This window comes from Aspergillus undulatus, assembly GCF_047715775.1.
Source record: "Aspergillus undulatus strain CBS 261.88 unplaced genomic scaffold BDV17scaffold_29, whole genome shotgun sequence".
NCBI lineage: Eukaryota > Fungi > Ascomycota > Eurotiomycetes > Eurotiales > Aspergillaceae > Aspergillus > Aspergillus undulatus.
In genome coordinates, this window is record NW_027396633.1 from 95,288 (window position 1) to 116,780 (window position 21,493).

The 21,493-nt window shown below is 51.2% G+C and overlaps 8 protein-coding genes across 8 annotated transcripts; 5 read left to right on the top strand and 3 right to left on the bottom strand.

The window, feature by feature from the left end:
* Positions 1–1,171: 1,171 nt before the first annotated feature.
* On the top strand, positions 1,172–5,501 carry BDV17DRAFT_298730 (major facilitator superfamily domain-containing protein; the record flags this gene model as incomplete). The annotated part of the gene is made up of 16 exons (XM_073763740.1): positions 1,172–1,305; positions 1,359–1,475; positions 1,534–1,789; positions 1,857–2,003; positions 2,055–2,865; positions 3,419–3,662; positions 3,717–3,855; positions 3,918–3,996; positions 4,073–4,084; positions 4,136–4,259; positions 4,339–4,444; positions 4,499–4,623; positions 4,684–4,829; positions 4,881–5,052; positions 5,123–5,353; positions 5,417–5,501. 16 exons carry the CDS (start codon positions 1,172–1,174, stop codon positions 5,499–5,501), a joined length of 2,928 nt encoding a protein of 975 aa, XP_073614816.1.
* Positions 5,502–6,765: 1,264 nt separating this feature from the next.
* Positions 6,766–8,891, top strand: BDV17DRAFT_298732 (major facilitator superfamily domain-containing protein; the record flags this gene model as incomplete). The annotated part of the gene is made up of 8 exons (XM_073763741.1): positions 6,766–7,062; positions 7,122–7,215; positions 7,271–7,544; positions 7,603–7,874; positions 7,958–8,121; positions 8,189–8,492; positions 8,568–8,758; positions 8,820–8,891. 8 exons carry the CDS (start codon positions 6,766–6,768, stop codon positions 8,889–8,891), a joined length of 1,668 nt encoding a protein of 555 aa, XP_073614817.1.
* A 96-nt stretch (positions 8,892–8,987) lies between these two features.
* BDV17DRAFT_282228 (putative erythromycin esterase) lies at positions 8,988–10,349 on the bottom strand (the record flags this gene model as incomplete). Its single annotated transcript, XM_073760166.1, has 1 exon — positions 8,988–10,349. One exon carries the CDS (start codon positions 10,347–10,349, stop codon positions 8,988–8,990), a length of 1,362 nt encoding a protein of 453 aa, XP_073614818.1.
* A 408-nt stretch (positions 10,350–10,757) lies between these two features.
* On the top strand, positions 10,758–12,050 carry BDV17DRAFT_292005 (uncharacterized protein; the record flags this gene model as incomplete). The annotated part of the gene is made up of 3 exons (XM_073762265.1): positions 10,758–11,622; positions 11,680–11,943; positions 12,004–12,050. The coding sequence occupies 3 exons, from the start codon at positions 10,758–10,760 to the stop codon at positions 12,048–12,050; spliced, it is 1,176 nt and encodes a 391-aa protein (XP_073614819.1).
* BDV17DRAFT_103852 (putative inositol phospholipid biosynthesis protein Scs3) lies at positions 11,668–13,356 on the bottom strand. The gene is made up of 3 exons (XM_073753726.1): positions 12,296–13,356; positions 12,128–12,242; positions 11,668–12,027 (listed from the first exon to the last, which is right to left on the bottom strand). Exons 1-2 carry the CDS (start codon positions 13,121–13,123, stop codon positions 12,141–12,143), a joined length of 930 nt encoding a protein of 309 aa, XP_073614820.1. The 5' UTR covers positions 13,124–13,356; the 3' UTR covers positions 11,668–12,027; positions 12,128–12,140.
* A 680-nt stretch (positions 13,357–14,036) lies between these two features.
* Positions 14,037–16,500, top strand: BDV17DRAFT_265100 (uncharacterized protein). Its single transcript, XM_073758136.1, has 2 exons — positions 14,037–14,177; positions 14,240–16,500. The coding sequence occupies exons 1-2, from the start codon at positions 14,127–14,129 to the stop codon at positions 16,079–16,081; spliced, it is 1,893 nt and encodes a 630-aa protein (XP_073614821.1). The 5' UTR covers positions 14,037–14,126; the 3' UTR covers positions 16,082–16,500.
* A 788-nt stretch (positions 16,501–17,288) lies between these two features.
* On the bottom strand, positions 17,289–17,910 carry BDV17DRAFT_265101 (uncharacterized protein). The gene has a single exon (XM_073758137.1). It carries the CDS (start codon positions 17,871–17,873, stop codon positions 17,574–17,576), a length of 300 nt encoding a protein of 99 aa, XP_073614822.1. The 5' UTR covers positions 17,874–17,910; the 3' UTR covers positions 17,289–17,573.
* Positions 17,911–18,304: 394 nt separating this feature from the next.
* Positions 18,305–19,453, top strand: BDV17DRAFT_265103 (uncharacterized protein). Its single transcript, XM_073758138.1, has one exon. It carries the CDS (start codon positions 18,644–18,646, stop codon positions 19,085–19,087), a length of 444 nt encoding a protein of 147 aa, XP_073614823.1. The 5' UTR covers positions 18,305–18,643; the 3' UTR covers positions 19,088–19,453.
* The last annotated feature ends 2,040 nt before the right edge of the window (positions 19,454–21,493 follow it).

Consider the following 21,493-nt stretch of genomic DNA (forward strand, 5'->3'; position numbering starts at 1 on the left):
GAGTTTGACATACATTAAGCAGGGCTCAGGATATGTTATGTAGCAGCCTTGGTCCTTGATACGTGGGCTAGGTTGTTGATGGATGGAATCTTATTGAGCAGTAAGTGATCAAGGAAGAATGACCGCGCATTCAGGCGCCAGGCCGTGCTTTATGTAGGTTAGTAGTCTGGGTGCACTGAGGGATCTATCATCTGCCAATCTGAGGATATCATTAGCAGCGCAGCTGAACTGCGCGAAATTGATCTCCGGGGTATGTATATGTATACCGAGCCCAAGGTAGCTCGCTCAGAAGATCGAAGAATCCAGCATTCAGGATTCAGCGATTCAGCATCTGGGACAAGGCAGGGTTCCGGCACATTGCGCAGCGGACACGATGCCGAGGGTGGATAAGGACGCGGACAAGAGGAAGATGCGCGCATGCTGATGTCGGGTCAACTGCACGATGGGGAGAGGGATAGTAAGTAGGTGGGCAGTATGGGTTGGAGAATAGAACAAAGATTGAAGATGTTGGTGTCAAGTTGGTCTGGTTCACAACCTGGTTGCTGAAGGGCACAGACTGGGTTTATCGCAGCCAATATGGGTGCGGTGAGACCTGTGTCCAAGCTTGGTTTGCGATCTTGTGTGGGCCGGAGCCATGGGATCTTGTCTACTCGGGCATAGATGTTCGTGATGTGCATTCAATGGGGCGTCGATCACGCCATCATCGCGCATCATTGCGCATCGCTGCGATCTTATATCCAGATGGCTGAGGCTCCGGCAATTCTCCAGTCATTGTTTGCTTGTTCGAGCGTCTCCAATTCGTCTTACAGGGATTCGATCACGCTCTCTCGGGAATTGCATTTCTAAGCATACAAAAGTATCACCCTACGCTGTCAGCGCAAGAGGGAAACCCTGCGGATCGGACCGAAGTCGGCGTATACGTTATCTCGAATTCTCTATTGCATTGCGCAAAAGTCAAGACTTCGAGTCAGGCCAGGGGGGAGACCAGACCAGGCGGACGGGCGTTATGACACCATCTTAACGCCACATAGCGTTACCCTACCTACCCCAACAGGATCAGCCACGGTACAGTCGATAAAAGTGCAAGTCTTCAGGTTAGACTGTCTGCGCATTGTCCAAGCCTGTACTTACCGCGTGAGGCGAAGCCCATACGTACATACATACGTCGACAATGACGCGCCCACAAATTCGACGAGTGGCAGTGATTGGCGCCGGAATCAGTGGTGTCGTGTCTGCGGCGCATTTGCTGCAGACTGGTATTGAAGTTACTGTGTTTGAGAGGAGTCATGCGGCGGGAGGTGTTTGGTATGTCTACTTCGCCTCTACCGAGAGGTCTGGTTGTCGCTGACATCTGCTAGGTTATATGATGAGCGCGCAGCGCCAGAACCATCGTATACATCGCTGAAACCGCTCGCGTCCGAAACGCACTTTGATAAAGAGGGGAGTGATGTTGCTCTCGCCCATGCGCCGCCGGGGTATGATTCCTTCTCAGACTGATCATTGTGAGGCATGGTACTAATTGACTGCTGTCAGACCATGCTACAAGGGACTAAAGAACAACGTCTCGACCCCCTTGATGCGAGTTAAACTCAATGCATGGCCGGAGGGAACACCCGACTTCGTCAGTCACTCCGTGATGAGCGCGTACATACAGGACACGTCGATCAAGACCGGAGTACATGATATCACCATCCACGGGGCTCGAGTCAAGAATCTTTCGAAGAACGACGACGGGTCTTGGGAGGTTACTTGGTCCAAGTTGGAGCAGGAGGGTGCTGGCTTCAAGGAGGTAGAGCGGATATCGGTGAGATTATTGCTGAACGTGTCTTGGTATGGACGAGTTCTAACATCGTCAGAAATTCGACGCCGTAATAGTCGCCTCCGGTCACTACCATACACCTCGAGTCCCAGACACGCCGGGCCTCGCAGAAGCGAAAGCACGCTGGCCTGAACGGATCTACCATTCAAAGAGGTATAGGAAACCAGAGGGCTTCGAGAAGAAGGTAAACAAGACCGAACACTACTTCAGCACTCAAGTTAACAAAGCCGGTCAGAACGTCCTCCTAATCGGCGGCGCCGTCTCAGCCATTGACATCGCGCGCGAAATCGGCCCGCAAGCAGATACAATCTACCAAAGCACGCGCAATGGCGAGTTCGACATTGCCGCTAGTGTGCTCCCCGTGAACGGCGTGCGAATAAGCGAGGTAGAGCGATACGAGGCTCTAGACGAAAAAGACAATCCAGTCCCAGACGAAAAACCCCTCCCGCTAAAGGTGCACCTGAAATCCGGCCAGGAGCTCTGCGGCCTGCATGAAGTCATTATATGCACGGGATACCAATTCACCCTCCCCTTCCTGCCAGATTATCACGAAGACGCTCTCTCGCCGTCGGAGGCAAACGAGACGATCCTCGTGACGGACGGTACGCAGGCGCATAATCTGCACAAGGACATCTTTTACATTCCCGACCCGACCCTTGCGTTCGTCGGTGTTCCGTTTTATACCGCTACATTCACGCTCTTTGAGTTCCAGGCCATCACAGTCGCGAATGTCTTTTCTGGCATCGCGAACCTCCCCTCGACAAAGGATATGAGGGCAGAGTACAATGAGAAACTGGCAAGCAAGGGCCACGGGAAGAGGTTCCATTCGCTGAAGGACGTCGAAGAGGACTACGTTAGGGATCTTCTAGATTGGATCAACGGACCTCGAGCAGAGCGCGGGCTAGAGCCCATCGAGGGACATACAGAGACATGGCAGGAGGCGAAGGAGGCGCAACGCGAGAGGATAAAGGCTCTGTTTGAGAATAGTGCTGGTCGGAGGGATAGTGGGATCGGAGCCGGAGAACTACCGGAGCTCGCGACGTGCAGTGCATGAAACGACATGACATGATGGACATGATTCATGCTTCGCATACAGATAGAAGTCGAAATAGATTATCAACCTTGTTTAGACTACCTCTGCGGGATAATCCCTCACCTGTAGCCAGAGACCTTAAAGCATAAACATTAAGCAGGGATAAAGTTACCCGACGACATCGCAGCAGCACTCTTATCAATGACAACGCCCCTACAGAAATGTCGTGCTCCTTGCATGCGATCAGCGGGTGAAAACTCTTGCCCCTCACAAGCTAAGCCAATTGTTTTGACAGAGACTTGATCCGGACTGTTCTGGGCCTGTCATTGGAGGTGCGGGATGGTGTGCGTCCTGATGGCGATGAGCAATACCGACTTAGCACTGAGTTAGGGCTTGCTGCGCGACTTTAGCTTCGATGACCCCATCCCATCGCTGTCGGAGCTTCGTACATTACTCCACACCCGGAACTGAGAGTTGCGTCAGTAGAAAGAGTCGGAGTATATAAGTATTTGCGGGACGGCATCTTATCTCTAAGGTCCAGATTGAATAGGTGTGGACTGTTTCAGTTGACATGGACTCCCCCAAGGCAGCGATTGACGACCGAGTCGGCGAACCCGATACCACCGCCGTGCTTCAGGAAACACCAAAGCGGAAATGGGTCAGCTATATCTGGGATACGTTCGATAAGTCGCCCGAGGAGCGGCGACTCCTCACAAAACTCGATGCTGCCATTCTCTCGTTCGCATCCTTCGGATACTTCATCAAAAACCTCGACCAGGTTAACATCAACAATGCTTTTGTTTCCGGGATGTATGTTGCCTGTCCGATCCTGAAAAGCAATTGATCAATGTTGACGACGAACAGGAAAGAAGACCTGGGCATGTACCAGAACCAGCTGAACTACATGCAGGCGTGCTGGACGGTGGGCTACGTGATCGGCGAAATCCCTAGCAACATGCTGCTCACAAAGATTCGCCCCCGATACTGGCTACCAGCTATGGAGGTGCGCTTCCAAGTCCCAAGTTTCTTGAAGTCCACGTCCACGCTGACATGAGCTGCATGCAGCTTCTATGGACGGTCCTCACGTTTTGCCTATCAAGATGCAACACCGCGACCCAATTCTACGTCTTGAGGTTTTTTATCGGTGTGTCAAATCCTACCTACTAAACCACCTACGCCCCGTACCGTTGAATTTTGCTTTTCTAATGCATCGCACCCAGGCCTCGCCGAAAGTACATTCTACCCCGGCATGCAATTCCTCATCGGATCATGATACCGAAAAGACGAACTTGCGAAACGGTCCTGCATCTTCCACACGAGCAGTGGAATTGCTAGTATGTTCTCGGGGTATCTCATGGCGGCCGTGTACAATCTTGAGGGCGTACACGGATTTAGAGGGTGGCAGTGGTATGCTTACTTTACCTGAGCATGTCTCCGTCAGGGTACATGTAGTAAGAGATACTTACTCACGGCACCGTTCGAGCAGGCTGTTCATCATCGACGGGGTCATTTCTCTTCCGATCGCGCTGCTTGGGTTTATTATTTTGCCGGACGTACCTGAGATCTCGAATCCGTGGTACTTAACCAAAGATGTAAGCATCTACCCCTAGGGCTATTTGCATGTCTGCCCTCTTAACACGATACAGGAAGTTGCCCTCTCTGTTAAGCGGATGGAGCTCGAAGGCCGTCAAAAGCGAGGCCCGTATACGAAGGCGAAGTTGAAAAAGATCTTCAAGTCGTGGCATATCTACTTCCTCACCGTTCTCTACATGTATGCCGCGCTTTGTTAATTGCCTGGACTCTATCGATGTTTATATACTAACTTTGGTAGAACATTCAACAACGCAAGCGGCGCCCAACCAATCTTCCAACTCTACCTCAAAGCTTCAACAGACCCGGTCTACAGCGTCGGCCAAATAAACGCCTACCCGACAACCACTTACGCGGTGCAAGTGTTTACGACGCTTGTTTATGCCTGTACGTATGCACTTTTTCTTGATAAGTTTACAGATATTGACGAATAACCAGGGCTCTCGGACTCCGTCCTCGGCGGCCGGCGCTGGCCACCGATTCTATTCGGCGCGATATCGAATATAGTATGCTACGTGTCTCTCGCAGTATGGGACATCCCAGAGGGGTGGAGGTGGTTTTGCTATATTGCTTGCGGCGCTGGGTTTGGTCTTAGTGGTCTTTGCATGTCGTGCGTTTTACCCTTTTCCAACCCCCCCCCTCTCCCAAAAAAAAAAAAAAAACTGACAAAAAGGTGACAGATGGGCCCACGAAATCTGCTCCGACGACAACGAAGAGCGCGCCCTGGTAATCGGAAGCATGAATGAAATGGCGTACGTTTTCCAGGCGTGGCTGCCGCAGGTCGTGTGGCAGCAGGTCGATGCGCCCCAGTACAGGAAGGGTTTCATTACGGGGACGGTGATGAGTGCTATTCTTATCCTTACGACGTTTGCGACGAGGGCGCTGCAGCATTCGGAGGATGGGAAGAAGGGGTATGTATCTGCTTTCTCCATGAAGTTGCACATAGAATGAATTGATGCTAATGAGGCTCATAGGAAGGAGGCTGTGGAAGGCACTGGTGGTGAGTCTGAGGGGAGTGTGCAGGGGGAGGATGTGATTGTTGGTACCCAGGGCAAATGAAGAGTTCGAAGCTTGCACTTCAGTCCTGAGATTCATACTGTCTGGGAAATAAACGTTCAGGGCAGAGGGTTGTATATATGAGATACGTATTGGTGTCTTTCCTTGGAAAAGAGAGAACTACATTGCAGACGTAAGATCATTGCTCGTCAAACGAAATCTCATCTGCGGCTACCACACGGTCTCCAACCCTGCAGCTCCAACAGGCTTCTCTCCAAGCGTGGTAAGCCTAATGCCATGGCGCAGTCCGTCGCTCGAGGTATCGTAGTCCGAGACGGCCATGTGCGTAGTGACTTATCCCAGTGTGAGACCGTGCGGTCGTCCCACTTAACGCGGACCTGAATATCCTGCGACAGGGCAAAGTGCTCGGCGGAATAAGGCTCGGGATGCAATTTGGGATAAGATGACCCCTCAGGTAGGTCGCAATAAACTGGACAGGGTGGAACGGACGAGGCTAACAGCGCGCAGAACAGAAGAGTATCCCGACACGACGACTGATCAGGGGAATAAAAGGTTGGACTTTAGATTTGCGCACTAGGTTATTCTGCTTGTGGACGGCGGGGGCGTGATCCGATATTCAGTGTAGAGAGGAGTTGAAATTTGCGTATGTCCATGTCGCTGCAACCCTAATTATCTTGTCGGGTTAGCACAATTCGACACCATCCATAACTTAAATTCCTACGTCCAAAAAAAAAAAAAAAAAAAAAAAAAAAAAAAAAACAAAAAAAAAAAAAAAAAAAAAAAAAAAAACAGGGACACTTCTTGATTAAATAGAGAGCGAGGATTACCCTCTGGAAGCCTCGTGATGCGAATCCCCCTCAGCTCTCATGCAATCCCCCCTCGATGTGACGCCATTCGTGGCTATGGTGCAATCGTAGATCACAAGCCGCTCCTGCATAGCTTCCATTCTCTACTTTCTGCATCACAAAACATACTCGGCAGGTAGCTACACCCCCTCAGTAGACAATAAGCAATCGGGCATATTATTGCGCCGTCTAACTTCCAAGTTACAAACCCCACCAACCTTCTCACTCGCAGCATCACAAGACACCACGCGCACCGCCAAAGTACAACCTTATTCGGTGAACTCAAGACGAAGCGGACGGGCCTTTCCATACGCGACTTCGGGACGCAATGACGTGCGGTCAGACTTACGCCCTGAATTGTTTATAGCTTCGCCTCCGCCATGTCTCCCGAAATCGAGTTGGACACTCTACTCGACTCGGACTCTAGCCCCGACTCGCTCATAGAACTATCCGCCTCAGAGATGGATACAGTCAAGGATGTCACGCAGCGGCTGTTAGACAGTCACGAGTCGTCATCCTATACGGACCCCCGCGACAGCAAAGACGGGTCTCGCGTCGAGGCTCTCGAAACAGCTGACGGGTTGGGCTCTAGCTCGCCGAACCCGTTCGCGGATCCGGAAGTAGCGGAGCGGTATAGGCGTCTCTATGAGATGGCGCAGTATGAGTGTCGGCATGTTTTCGATCCAGAATTGACGTGGTCGAGGCGCGAGGAGAGCGATACTGTTAGGAAGATTGATTGGCACGTTTGTTTGTGGGCTGTACGTCTTATCCCTTTGTTCATGAGCGTATGAGAAGCTAAGCTGTTGTATATAAATAGTGCGTGATGTTCTTCGGACTCCAAGTCGACAGGAGCAACCTCGTCCAAGCAGTCTCCGATAACATGCTAGACGATCTAGGCCTAGCTACAAACGGTCCTCCCTCCTTCTACCCTCCTGATCTATGACCTATGCCTAACAGATAAGACAGAATACAACACCGGCAACATAATCTTCTATATCTCCTTCCTAAGCGCCGAACTCCCCAGCCAACTAATCTCCAAAAGCCTCGGCCCAGACCGCTGGATCCCCATGCAGATGACGCTCTGGTCACTTGTCGCAATTTCGCAGTCGTGCTTGCAAGGGCGGCGCAGTTTCTTCCTTACCCGATCTCTACTGGGGATGCTGGAAGGGGGATTTATTCCGGATATTATCCTTTGGCTATCGTACTTTTATACCAGCCGCGAGTTGCCTACAAGACTGAGGTCCCTCCCCTTTCTATAGCCTCATAATGTGAATTAAATGCTGATATAATGAGAACAGCCTCTTCTGGACAACCCTCTCTGTAACCGAAATTCTGGGCAGCTTCGTCGCCTTCGGTGTGCTGCACATGCGCGGCGTACTAGGCTGGAGCGGATGGCGATGGCTATTCCTAATCGAGGGCCTAATCACGCTTCTTGTCGGCGTAGCCTCATTCTTCATGATGCCTGCGTCGGCGGTCGAAACGAAGACGTGGTTCCGGCCAAAGGGGTGGTTTAGCGACCGTGAAGTGCGCATTACTGTGAATCGGGTTTTGAGGGATGATCCGTCGAAAGGTATCTCCTTCAATATCTATCTATTTACCCTAGTATGATGTATATATATGATGGGGACAGGGCTAACTGTGGGATGGATGTAGGAGACATGCACAATCGCCAAGCAATCACGCTCCCTCGGCTCTGGGACTCATTGCGAGATTATGATCTTTGGCCTCTATATCTCCTCGGCCTCATCGTTTATACCCCCATGGTTCCCGTGCGGACATATATAACCCTAACTCTGAAGAGCGTGGGGTTTGACACTGTACCCATCCCCCTTCGTATCCTTCACCCCCCTCATCTTCTCCACAGACTAACCAATAAATGGACAGTTCAAAACCAACCTCCTCATAATCCCCTACAACATCCTCCACATCCTAATGCTCAACGGCCTAACACACCTAAGCGAGCGCCTGAACGAGCGCGCGTTCGTCGCAAGTATCCAATCCCTCTGGGTCCTACCTTGTCTACTTATCCTGCGATTCTGGAACGGCTCGATGGTCGACGCATGGGGCACGTACGCGATCATGACGATTCTCCTATCCTACCCCTATTGCCATGCTATATTGGTTGGGTGGACGAGTAAGAACTCGAATAATGTGGGCACGAGGACGGTTTCGGCCGCTGTTTATAATAGTATTTTACCCCCTGGCCCCCTCATACCTTTGTAATGGAGAAGGTATATATGCTAATGAGGATTTGCTGCTCCAGTGAGTGTCCAAATGGGCAATATCATCGGGAATAATGTCTTCCGGGCTGATGATGCGCCGCTGTATAAGCGCGGGTACTCAGTGCTTTTGGGGTTGAATCTGTTAGGGTTGGGGTTGTTCGTTGCAACGAAGGTTTACTATATTAGACGGAATAGGGAGAGGGAGAGGGTTTTGGGGGGTATGAGCGAGGAGGTAGAAGCCCTACCCTTGAATATAATCTTGGGGCTGCATGTGATACTTATTGATTCTGCAGCAACGAGAGGACTATATCAAGAACAGCTCGGACACAGGGAGCAAGAGGCTGGACTTTAGATTTGCGCATTGATGCGAAAAACCCCGCGAGACTCACGATTTACGATACACGACCCAAGAATACTATGATAAACGGAACTTTTCATACAATACATAGACAGTTATACAGCTACAACCCAAACGGATACGTCTCCTCCTTTCCAAGCGGCGTATTGGGCTGCAACACCTCCAGAGGCTTGACAGGACTCGTCTCATCAAACCAGACATACCCATCAAACTGATTGACCAGGTCGGCCGCAGAATAATGGCTCACGCGCTCCGTATCAGGTCTATAAATGACCCCAATAAACCGCTGCAGCCGGGCTTTCTCTTCGTGCAGGGCCTCTCTCACTTCTCGACTAAGATGGTCTTCGCGCAGGTCAAGCAGGAAACTGGGAACCCCCGTATCATGCGCAAGGCGCTCCCAGCTTTCACGCATCGACGGCTTAACGTTCATCACGCGCATATCATCCCCCCAGCTCGACGCAGCCGCAACAGTCCCCGTATGCGTACCACACCCGATAAGCGCGACGTTCTCCTTGCCAAAAGCCTCGCGGCAGAGTTGTCCTATATTAACCTCCTTCCTGCGCCTCCCCATAGCCGTGTGCCGTGCGTCTCCGCAGTGCGAGTTATGCGCCCACACAGCGGCCTTGCTTCCAGAAGGCTTGTGCTTCATCAACCGCTTCAGCGTATCAACCATGTGGCTATCGCGCAGCGTCCAGCTCCCAGCGGAGGAATAGTACATGGCCTTGTAGTAGCGCTCTGCGTCGCGGACGACGTAGGCGTTTTGTTCGCTGGAATGGAATTCCTCGCCGTCGCCGGGTTGCGAAGCGAACTCGAGTCGCTTTTCCAATAGGCCGCGGAGCATCGAGACAACGCCATTCTCACAGTTTTTGAACCCGCGGAGCGCGTCGAGGCCGTATTCTTGTGGTTCGGAGTCGTACGGCTCTAAACAGCCGTACTTCTTCCTCGCCTCGGTCGCCATACCGGGGTCGACGGAGTCGAGGTAATTAATGATCGCTTTCATCGATGTTCCCAAGGAATAAAGATCCATCCCGTATATGCCTACGCGATCCTTCGGATCTTTTGTGGCATTCCAATCCCTCACCCACTCGACAAGCCCCTGCATCTCCGCATTCCGCCACATCCACGTCGGGAACCGCTGGAACGCCTCGCCCTGCGTATCCTGTTCTCGCTCGTGCGATTTTCCAATCTTCGCTTTGGGACCTTGTCTTTGCCGCACGTACCGGTCTAGTTCCTCCGCGTCCGGCCAGTCCGCTTCGAGCGCGATCATGGTGAATCCGTGCTGCGATATGAGCCGCTTCGTGATTTCTGCGCGTGCGCTGTAGAATTCCGATGTGCCGTGGCTGCCGTCGCCTAGTAGGACGAGGCGGTTGTTGGCGTAGGTATCGAAGTGCGTGGCGAAGGAGGGGTTTGAGATGTCTGGGAGGGGGCGGATGGAGGAGCGGAATAGGGCGGGGACGGAGGACATTTTGGTTGCGGTTCTTGCTTTTGGTGATGGGGTTGAGGTTGGTTTGATGGTGTTGTAGATGGTTTTGAGGGCGTTCATTTCATTTCTTTTGGTGTTTTGGTTGATCTTGGTGTTCTGTATAGCTGAGGTAGACTAAAGGCTGGGAAGGTATAGGGTTTGCGTCACTTAGCGTCAATTGCCACTATGACTTCATGATAGCTCAATGCCAGAAACATACCCCAGATCAGCACAATGGAGTGCGAAGTTCACATGAATCTCACAGGAGGAATGCGAAACGCCAAACGGCTAGGCCAAGTTCCCAATCTACCCAAGCTCCGAGACCTTCACCCATTGCAACTCCAGTATCAACATCAATATCGACCTCGGCCCATACGACAGAAATCTCACATCCACACCTGCAGTAACATCATGTCCTATACAAACAGAGAAAAGAAGTTGTCAACATTCCAATCCGCCCTCTCAACCCTCTACGGCCCGTTGGACCCCAAATCCATCCCAGATCCCCAATCCTGGACTCCGCCTCAAGCTTCAGGCGGCCATAAAGGGCGGTACTTATGGACGGACGCGTTCGGCGTACTGGGACTGTTAACATTGCATACCGAGACGAATCGACTGCGCACCAGTGCCAAAACTGCAGGGACAGGTACAGATGGTGGTCGTGGGGATCTCTACCTAACCCTCGCCGCACGCCTCGTATCCACAGTTCACGACGTCCTAGGTTACACGCGCGACGGCACCCGTCGACTACGCGGCGCATCAGATGCCAACCCGCTGGGTGGGGGGTTACGGATTGGAAAACTCGACGAGGGCGGCAGCGACGGGGACGGCCAGTACCACCACTACCTGACACTATGGATGTTCGCGCTGAACCGAATGAGCGTTGCGTCTGGTGACGCGCGGTATAACGAGCAGGCCATAAATTTGGCAAAGACAATTCACGCTCCATTCTTCATGAATTGGTCTTCCGATCGCCCGCGCATGGTCTGGAAGATGGGGATGGAGCTTGATAAGGTCCTTGTTGGGAGCGAGGGGAATCTGGATCCGATTGATGGGTTTGTGGTATTGAGGCTTTTGCAGGCTGCCGCAGCACATAATGGTGAAGGGGAGGTTTTGAAAGAGGAAATTGCGGATTATGCGCGCGTGATGAGGCGCAAGGGCGAGCACTTTGTCTCGACGGATCCGTTGGATCTGGGGATGACCATGTGGACGGTGCAGTGGGTTTTCGAAGAGGACTGGGCTAGGCGGTTGGCGGAGCGGTGCTTTGAGCAGATCTGTATATCTCATCACCTTTACATCACTTGGGCCGACAACTAAGTGACTGACTGGACAGACACCCTCTTCGAAATAAACCGCTACCTATACCGGAGCAAACAGCGGCGGCTTGCCTTCCGCGAGTTCGGTACCGCCCTGGGTATCCGGTGCATGGCCGAGCAGGACTCCGAGAAGGAGCGCTCGGTCGATCTGCGCATTTACGCGGACGAGATTGTCGATGCGTGGCGGGAGGAGATGGAGGCTTCGATTGGTGGCGATGCCACTCCGGATGATTTGAGGCCCATCACGAGAGTTATGTATGCGGCGGCGGTTATCCCGGGGGGTATGTCTTAATTTTCCCCAGGACCTTTTTCGGGATATTCTGGTAAGCTAACAGATGCAGCGTTTCAATGGGGTTATTTTGGTCCTGAGGCGAAAATGGTCAAGTAAGTGGAATTGAAAATGATCAAGGCTATGCATTGCTGTAACGAAGAACCTGCATATATGTAGTTTATGTCATAATATACATGTCACTTGCCGCTATAAGCCCGGGATGCCGACCACGTCTCTCCAAGCGGGGACCCGCCGGGGGAGGATGTAGATGGTATAAATCGCAGTGAGGGAAATGAGCAGACCGTTCGCCTGACAAGGTTAGTTTTGTCACCGTCATTTATGAAAGAGAGCGGGAAAAATACCTTCTCCAACCAGGTATGGAACCAAATAGCCGTCATCAACAGCATCCACCACCCGAGCCCAACAATCACAGAAACAAACCGCAGCGTCCAGGTCCTAAGATCCCCACCAGACCCCTCCTCGACTTTCTCTCCCTCTCCTTTTCCATCCTGCGCCTGCGCCATCACACCCAAAGCCTCAGCCCCCAACACTGCCGTAACAAGTACAAGCATAAACACATGCCCAGAAACATCATGCCCACCTCTCCACGCACCCCCGGCAGCCTTGCACGCAGCCGCAGTCAGATAAACACTGAACTCCTCTTTCCCCGCGACTGCACCACTTAAGGCCCCCTTATCCTCTTGGACTTGACCCAGCTCCGCAAGTGCAGCCTCGCACTTCCCGCCCGTAACCACAAAGCTCCTATCAATTATCGCGGGCCCAAAGAACCATTGTGTTGTGAAATACCACGCCGTCGTCGCGAGTATCCATCGTGCAACTGCTTGGAGCTGGCGCTTCCCGCGGACGGGTGAGGGCGGGTAAGCGGCTAGAAGAGCGGCAAAGGCGAGCGTGAACCAAACCCAGCCAATTTTGACAAAGTAGGTATTGAAGATGTTGTCTTTGCGGGCGAAGTAATTTATCGGTATTGTTTCGGCGGAGGTCGATGCGGAGGCGGAGGCTTCAGTGGAGTCGGAGGAGGGTTGTTGGGCGGTTGGAGAGAGGACGGAGAAGAGCGATCCCAGAAGGAGGGTTGCTGGGTAGATTAGGAGTGCTATTGGCGGGGGTGAGAAGCGAGATGGAGGTTGTGTGGTTGATGACGAAGGGGGTGAAGGAGGTGAAGGAGGTGGCATGTTGAGAACGCGAGAGAACGCAATCGGTGAGCGCAATTGGGTACGAAGTCTAGCAAAAAAAATATATATCAATCTAAGAAGGCGTAGAATTTGAAAAGAGCGTAGAAGCGGACGTAGAGAAGTCGAAGAGCGAAGTTGACGGGAGTTGCAGGAGAGAAGGCTAGTTGAGTCTGGAGTTCCGATTTTCTGCAGACAAGATGTTGACCCGATGACGTCGTTCCTACCTTCTACTTAGATCACAACATACTACGGGCCACCTATATAGATGAGAACTGGGTTGCCGGATATGTGCTGTTGGGAGAACATTTAAGCACTACTGACCTGTATGTTCAGGACATAAGAGAGGGCGACGATAGAGTTGGAGGTCCAGTTGGGCGAGAGGATTCTATAAAATACATTCAACATTCGATCTGCAGGTTGTATTGGCACCAGCTGGTTGTTATGAACCCCTCCTATGCGCGACAGCTTCACGGTGTCAGGGTTGAGCTCACATCAGTCGGTTTTTCTCTCGAGTTTAAGAAAGAGATAAGAGTATCTGTTGAGTGGCGACAGCTTGGGAGTGTCCCTCGTCTGCCAGTCAGGTGACTTGGCGATACCCTCGCACTTGGCACTCTGCCTTGCAAAACCAAACTTCTCGTGTAGGGTGTCCGTCTAAGCCGAAGCCCAGCGTATAAAAAGAAAAGGAACTGATCGGAATCAGTTATTTGCCTCTGATATATGCCCTGATGAATGAATCTATTGGCATGTGAAGGGTAGACAGACACTATAAAGGTCACGTGATTTCTATAAGGGGAATTGAGTAAACAAGCGAGACGCCATGACGTCAGCTCACCGCCTGCCCGATTGAACGTTTTATTTACACCGTCATTTGGTCACTTTACTCAAATGCCTCAACCTCACCACCCACAACCACCTTATCCCCGCCCCCCTCGTGCTTATACCCATCTTCCTTGTGTCTCCGCTGGAAGATTTAGAGCCTATCTACTGCAATAACCATCCCGCAATGGCGGTCCGCCGGTCCGCTCGCCTCAGGAGCCTCCAGTCGCCCGTGGAGGTAGGCATTATCGCTTGACGCCCTTGCTGGGTGACGCTGCTGACCCTCGCTTCTCATTGCAGGAAACCCCCTCAGAGCCGAAGAGCCAAAACAATGTCAACAAAAACAAACGACAGAAAAACCTCAATACCGTGATGGAGCGCGACGAACCCATCGATCCTCCTGCCGACGCGCAATCTACCCCCGCAAAAGCACAAACTCCCAAAGCACACACTCCCAAAACACAGACTCCCAAAGCCGCATCTTCACATAAGAAATCGCCCGCGAAAACACCAACCACTTCAATCACACGTCCAACCCATTTCGAAATGCATCCTAGCAAGGTACATCAAAGTACCACCAAGCAGGCGGATTCGGGCTTGATTCTTGGATTCAACCCGATCAAGAAGGACGCTCAGGGCAATGTGGTGAAGGAGACGCCCGCTCAGAACACACCCAGCAAAACAAACGCCTCTCCTGCGTCCGCATTTTACGGCACTCCTGCCCTTGACTTCAAATTCTCCTGCCAGGACTCACAGCTCAGCGACGAAGCAAAGAAACTCATGGAGAGCGTACGCGACGACGTGGCCCGGATCAAGGCCGACATGATCAAGGACCAGGCCACCAACAACGAATCATCACAGAATGGACAACGCAAGATTGCGAAGCCAAAGGGCAAGGCTGGTCGGTTCTCAGATGTGCACATGGCGGAGTTCAAGAAAATGGACTCGATCGCCGGTCACGCCTCCGCGTTCCGTGCGGCACCAGGACGATCCCAACCTATCGACAAGACGCTGAAGAGAACCAACTCCAAGGCGCGCCTAGACGAGGCCGACAGCCACGAATTTCCAGCGAGCGGCACTCCGAAAACCTCAGCTCCTACCACTCCTTCCGCCAAACGTGTCAAGCAGGACAAACCCAATGCGACACCCAGCAGCCGCCCTCCCGGCACCAAGTCAGCTCTTGCACGCCCGAGGTCTTCCATACGCAGCTCGCTATTGACCCCAACCCGTTCGTCAATGGCGCGTGCCTCTGGCAGCCTGAAGCCCCCTCGCACTACCATGATACCCTCTCTCGCCCGATCTCCCCTCTCGAAGCCTGCTGATGTTCCCACCACCCCGCGCACTGAATTCAACCCACGCTTCAAAAGCAACATCCCTACGCTGGGTAGCCTGAAGTCGATCCTACGCCGCAGCCAACCTCTGTTCTCCAAGGACCCAGCTAAGATCGCTGCCGGCACACATCGAGCATCTCCAGATTTCACCCCCGACCTATTGCTTCAGCCGTCCCACGATGACTCGCAGGAGCCGGCAGTGACCCCGTCTCCCAAGAAGCGAGTGGAATTTACACCTTGCACCAAGCCCCGCGCCGAGGAAGTCATTTCGCCTTCGCCTTCGAAGATCCCTACTGCAGCACCGTACCCCTCTATGTCTGACGTCGTTTATCCAACTCTGCCCGTCTTGACGCCTGATCGTGGTGGCGCTCAGAAACAACCCACGATTCGCTCAGTCCGCCCTTCCGAGGTTTCCGAGGAGGCTACTCTACCTAGCGTGCCCGGGGTCCCTCATGGTCTCAACCACAAGAAGCACGCTCCCCCAGAGCCTACTCTGCCCGAAGTTCCCGGAATGCCTCACGGTATCAGCCACAAAAAGAGACACCGGGCGACTGCGGACGAGACCGATCGCGAGAACGTGCCTCCGGCCGACGACCCGTCTCAACAAGAGCGGAGCGCGAAGCGGGTGAAGATGAACACCCCGGAGAAACCGAAATTGCCGGCTTCCAGTCCACTCAAGTCCCGCTCGCACACTCCTTCTCGTCTGGGATCGGGTATTCGCAAGGGAACCCCGGGTAGTGCGCGCCCTAGGAGCCGCATGCTCAGCATGAGCCGCCTGAATATGTTGGCTCAACCAAAGAACCGGTCCTAGGCCGACATCATGATTGCATTTACGAGCGTTGCAATATTTAGCATACAGTGAGACAACCGCCTTCTTGAGTTTATTCCCTTCTTGAGTTTATTCCCATATCGTACAGTCAAGCTCCGTTCAGGCTGTCTTGTATTTAGTACTTCCAGGATTTGAGATCTTCTGTGCAGCCATTGGCTTCTTCTTTATTTTATTCTTTCGGCGCTTGGACGGGATGCAGGATATGGATGGCGTTTTTTGATCCGCGTCGCCAGATTGCTTATGATGTGATTTAATTGTCAGGAGTATTACTTGCGGACCTGTTGACAGGGAATGTACTCTTTTTTCCTCCTCAGCTAATCGTTTACCCATTAATACTACTTAAAGTAGTACGGCCAGAGGTGCCTTCTCCCTGGCGAGATACCTTTTGCGGGATGTTGAGGGTATATATATCGCCCACCACGATCCAGGTCTCTCCAACAACCCATCGTTTTCTCTTCATGGGATTCTTGTTTGTTTGGTTATCATTCCCAAATTCATTTTCAACACTTGAATTATTCTCCCGGCGTGTTCATTGGACCAGTTATGCTGCCGTCCGGGCCGGGCTCCATGCTTGATCTCCTGTTTAGGGCTCGACCATCCTTTTTCGAACCATCAGATCAGGGGGTTCTCGCGCGTATCAGCTACCTCGTACAAATATGTCAAGTGCGAGCATGTCAAATTGGAAAGGTGACGGAGAGTTAATGTCGACACATATTCATTGTATAGGGCATTTCTATTTGACCATGGAAAGGTTCTGGGTGGTCTAGGTCGATAGCCCTTCTATCCAGCAGGGGCCCTACGTAAGTAATCATTGAATGAGTTTCAGGAGACGGCAAATCAAATTGTGAGGTTACCCAACCACCTGTTTACCCGTCACCCTGGGCAAAGGTTAAGCTAAGCCCTATGATATACGTAATTAAAGCCCGCATGGCCCCTGGTCTCTGGGTCTAGTGATGACGGGCATTAGGAGTCGGAGGTGTTGGTATATCGTTCCTGTTAAAGGTACGTCGTCCTATGTTGTTATGGGTTCTTTGCTTGCCAAAGACATCTCCGGCTTCAAGCCTTAGCCTTGTCTAGGTCGCCTGGGTCAAGTAGGGCTTCAGTCGTCCATGAAAATAATACTGGTTGAACTTATAGCATTTTGCTGTTGGCGGCCATTTGCGTCCAGTTGGGGGCTGATTGTCTCGCTGGATATTTGTTGCGATTTCATGTCCAGACGCTGGCTCCCCTGCATTCAGATTAAGAATTATCGGTATACCCATCTGCAGACAGGCCTTATGTGTTAATTGCTTTCTATTTATTATTGGCCCGTACCATCTTTTTTCTCTTTCGCTCAAGCAATGTAGTCTGCTGTCATCTATGACCCCAGTTCATGCTTATGGGTCTCCACTTAGCTGCAATGACCTGGATCGTACTGGATGGTTTCAATGTAATTGCCGAGATGGATACTGGGAGAATCTCCCGCAAAGAAGGTCTAATAATAAATGCCATGGGCTCCAGATCGTGTCCTGTTTTGCAGGAGAAGGGTTGAGTATACTATCTGTCCGGATTGAGTAGCCCCGCTTAAACTATCGTTCTCGAACGAATTGTGATTGTGACAGAAGACCAGAAGTAGTAGCGGATAGTATGCCACTGGAGCTCTCATGTTGTTCTCTGAAAGCGCAAATGAGAATGGAGAAACTAAGCCGAGACAGGCAGTAGGTGTAGAAGTGCCGCTTACTCGCTGTACGGAATACGAGGACCAAGCCCCAACAATGCGCGGAGAGTGAGACATGCACCTTCCCTCTGCTCGTGAATCAGGTTTATTGCGCTCGGAGATTCGCCGTACTCGAGTAGAATACATATGATATATTCAGGAGGCGAAGTGCATCTGACTTCATCTACAACATCATACCTGCAGTGGCGGGTGGACCCGACAGCCCACAGGGTGGCAGAGCTGATAGGCCATGTCCCACGCATGTCTTAGACTCTTAGCGAACCTCAGCCTCGGTAGTTAGAGTTGGTAGAAGACACAGTTATAGCTATTGGAAGCGCGCGGGGATCTTCCGGAGTTGGTTAGCAAGTCTGATTCTCTGCTACTTCAAGATCATCTGATGAGGGATCGACACGCCCATGAACCTTGGGATATCGAAATCATGGGAGCCCGGATACAATGTCTCACTCTCACCCCATCTTTCTATTCCCCGTAAGGCCAGCTCCTGAGACATGGCCAACGGGGAAGGGTCTCTCCAAATTTAGCACCTTAGCATCTCCACTATGCGGAGAAACTATGCACCAGCGTCACTCCATGATACCGATAACCTGATAGGAGTCGACTCTTGACGAACTGAGGTCATAAGGTTTCCTAAAAAGTAGCACTCCTCCTAGAGTTACATCGCAGGAAGGGTTGAGTGAAGCATCGACGAAAACCTATAAATACCGGTGCTGTCCCTGCTTGAAGGTCATATCACATCCGGCTCATCAAATCTCAAGCCTCCAAGACAACAACAAACCAATCCTCCTCAGACTCTCTCCAAAACCAAACCAACCCAAACCACCGCAAAAATGCAACTCTCCCTCACAACCCTCCTCCTAACCGCCCTCTCGGCCTCAAGCGCCCTCGCCGCCCCGGCCCCCTCCCCCGCAAAATCCATGATGGTGTCCAACAGCCAATGGACAATCGAGTCCCTCAAGCGCATCTGCAACAAGGCCGACACAAAGTGCACCTGGACCTTCGGGATCGAGACGGGCGCCGGCTCAACGGACTGCACGTACGTCGTTGAGGGCTCCCCCGCGTCCCAGGTCAACGGCGGCCCTAAGAAGTGCGGCGCATACACGATTACCTCCGGCTGGAGCGACCAGTTTGGTGCCGATGCGGGATTCACTACCCTTTCTGTTGTCAATAATGATAGCCGCCAGATTGTTTGGCCTGCTTACACGGATAAGCAGCTTGCTGGGGGGAAGGTTGTTAAGCCGGACCAGAGTTATACTCCTTCTGTTCTTCCTTAGATGAGAGGTGAGGGGAAGAAATTATTCAGAGTGATTGTGTAGCGGTGAAGTTGGGTGTGCTAAATGATTCTGCTTTGATCTACTGTCCGTGCTGGCATTGTTATGTATATAGCGTCTATACTTGGGAAAATCCACAATCAAAAGTTGCTGGACCATCACAGATCGAATCTACCACTACCTTTCCTGTACTCTGCTCGAGATTCACTGACTGGATATGCGCCCTAAGATGCGTTTTCTCTCGAGTTAATGTATTATTAACAAGGTCCTATGTAATAAAACTGAAAAGACCAACAATATATCCAGCTGGGAAATAATTGTGAAGCTGTTAGGTATTTTTTATGTATAGAAATAGCGTCGGAGGCCAAGTAGTTGGGAGTGTGGTGAATTGGCTATAACTTTTGGAAATCTCGCTGGAATAGTAAACGTATAGCAAATTGACAGCCAAGTTATTACCTTTACTAGGTATATATTCTATTACAGAGCATCATCCGCATTCTCTGATTGGATGCCGAATCAGGTTCTGCTTTTTACTTTATTCTATAATTTGGTACTTTAAGTTCTACAATCATGAGGAGATAATGAACAGCCTGGGTAACAGTATCACATATGCCATTTTGAGTCTGTGGATCTGGGCTGCATGTCTGAAGACGCAGATAGGGGAAATGTGGAGAGCAAGGTTGTAATACCTTACATGCCGTAAGTAAAGAAGAATAAAAGATCCTTTGGCGTCCCCCAATGTACAGGCTGCGTGTAAGCTAGCCAAGTAGACCAAGTAAGGAATGTTGACCCGGCATGGTGGCCTCAGCACCTACCTTTATCAAGCTACGCATATGGACACCATAGACAGCGGCCTGTAGAGAACTGTTTAAAGTCTTCGATTCCCGTGTACATTTCTGCGTCTTGGTCTGGATAAATCTGTCAGCGTCGGTTTGTCGCGTGTTTTCGTACAACCCCTTAGTGTCTACTGGGATGAAAAAATCGAGTAACAGACTAACCACTCGAGAGCACCCTTTAACAGCAGGGGCAACTCTGTTGGATAACTTGAGGTTATTGCTAAGAATGTAGGGTACAACCGTCTCCAGCCGTAGAAGTAAGATGTAATGGAGGGAAGGTAATTTTGGGATAAATGATATATCAAGTGACTTTGTTTCATTATATCGCAGCTTACCAGAGTTGTGAAATTAGCTGCTTAATAAATTCGTGTGAAGTACAACTATGTTCCCCATTGAGAGTTGTAGGCAAGAGTCCGTCTCGATACAAGTTATCTATACAGAAGTTAGCGGCGTCTCGAGCCAAAGCGTAATTATCTTGAATATTGAAGATAAATGTACCCGGGCTGACCAGTTATGAAAAGATAGGATGAATGTCATGCGCAATAAATCAAGGTTGAAAAGTGATTGTAAGAAAGACTTCGCCTTATCCTCGAGCCTGAATCATGACACTCGGCCTTCAAGTCTCTATTGTCTGAGTATTGTGATTACTCAGTGATTGGTACCGCCAGCCCTCCCTTGTCCATAAGTATCTCGAGGATTCGAGGCTGCTTTGCAGGCACCGCTCGACTAATAGTGAATCCAGCCTGTTGCCTGCCCAGGAACATATTAATCATCTGGGGCGCATAGTTATATCCAATTCTCCAGCACCTCTAGCATGACACGTTCACCCAATGGAAAGCCTGGACCACACTCGTCCAGTAGAGCACCTAATATCTCGCGACTGAATGCGGGTTCAATTCAACCTATAAAGACAGAGAGCTCGCTCGCTCACTTGAGCCCTGTGCTTTCGTCGAGAAAGAAGTTGACGTACCACACCAGCACCATCTTTATTACAGACTGCCGCCTCCAGAACACGTTCGGTCAGCAGTGTATTATTCATATCTGCGCACCCAGTGCCTGGTCCTGGATATTGTAATTCTCCCAAGGAGCTCTATTGTTTTCTCAACACCTGGATGTCCATTTGAATCGTGCATTGGTCGCGCATCTTGGAAATTCTTCAATGAATTCTTCATCGAAGGAGATGTCTTCATCATGTCGTGCTTGAAGAAGTAGTGTTAGGTTGGGACCGGGATGGTTGCAGATACCAACGCGCGGACGAGCCAACCATTCCCTGATTCCAGGATAGATGTGGACATCCGCACTACGTCTGCGAAGCAGTAGATCCAGAATATCGCTTCCACATTCCGAGTTTAAAAGAGTGGCTTCCAACACCTGTTCAGTCACAGGCACAGCCGCTATTTCACTCCGTTCAGACCGATCCAGGTAAATAGCCATAGGCTCTGAGCCCCATATCTCGTTTTTGCCACAGCAATAACTACTCGCTCATCGATGCCAACATTGCCATTACTGGCTCCAACGTGGAGAACTCCAGAATCCGAAAGCGTTTCCACGATATCATACAGTGTCTTGGGCT

Bases quoted from the DNA above. Each gene is read 5' to 3' on its own strand.
- BDV17DRAFT_103852 (XM_073753726.1), bottom strand. From the start codon at position 13,123: ATGCCACCTCCTTCACCTCCTTCACCCCCTTCGTCATCAACCACACAA. The intron at 12,243-12,295 runs GTATTTTTCCCG...TAACCTTGTCAG, and splicing joins TCCATACCTGGTTGGAGAAG to GCGAACGGTCTGCTCATTTC.
- BDV17DRAFT_265100 (XM_073758136.1), top strand. From the start codon at position 14,127: ATGGCGGTCCGCCGGTCCGCTCGCCTCAGGAGCCTCCAGTCGCCCGTG. The intron at 14,178-14,239 runs GTAGGCATTATC...TTCTCATTGCAG, and splicing joins GCCTCCAGTCGCCCGTGGAG to GAAACCCCCTCAGAGCCGAA.
- BDV17DRAFT_265101 (XM_073758137.1), bottom strand. From the start codon at position 17,873: ATGTCTCACTCTCCGCGCATTGTTGGGGCTTGGTCCTCGTATTCCGTA.
- BDV17DRAFT_265103 (XM_073758138.1), top strand. From the start codon at position 18,644: ATGCAACTCTCCCTCACAACCCTCCTCCTAACCGCCCTCTCGGCCTCA.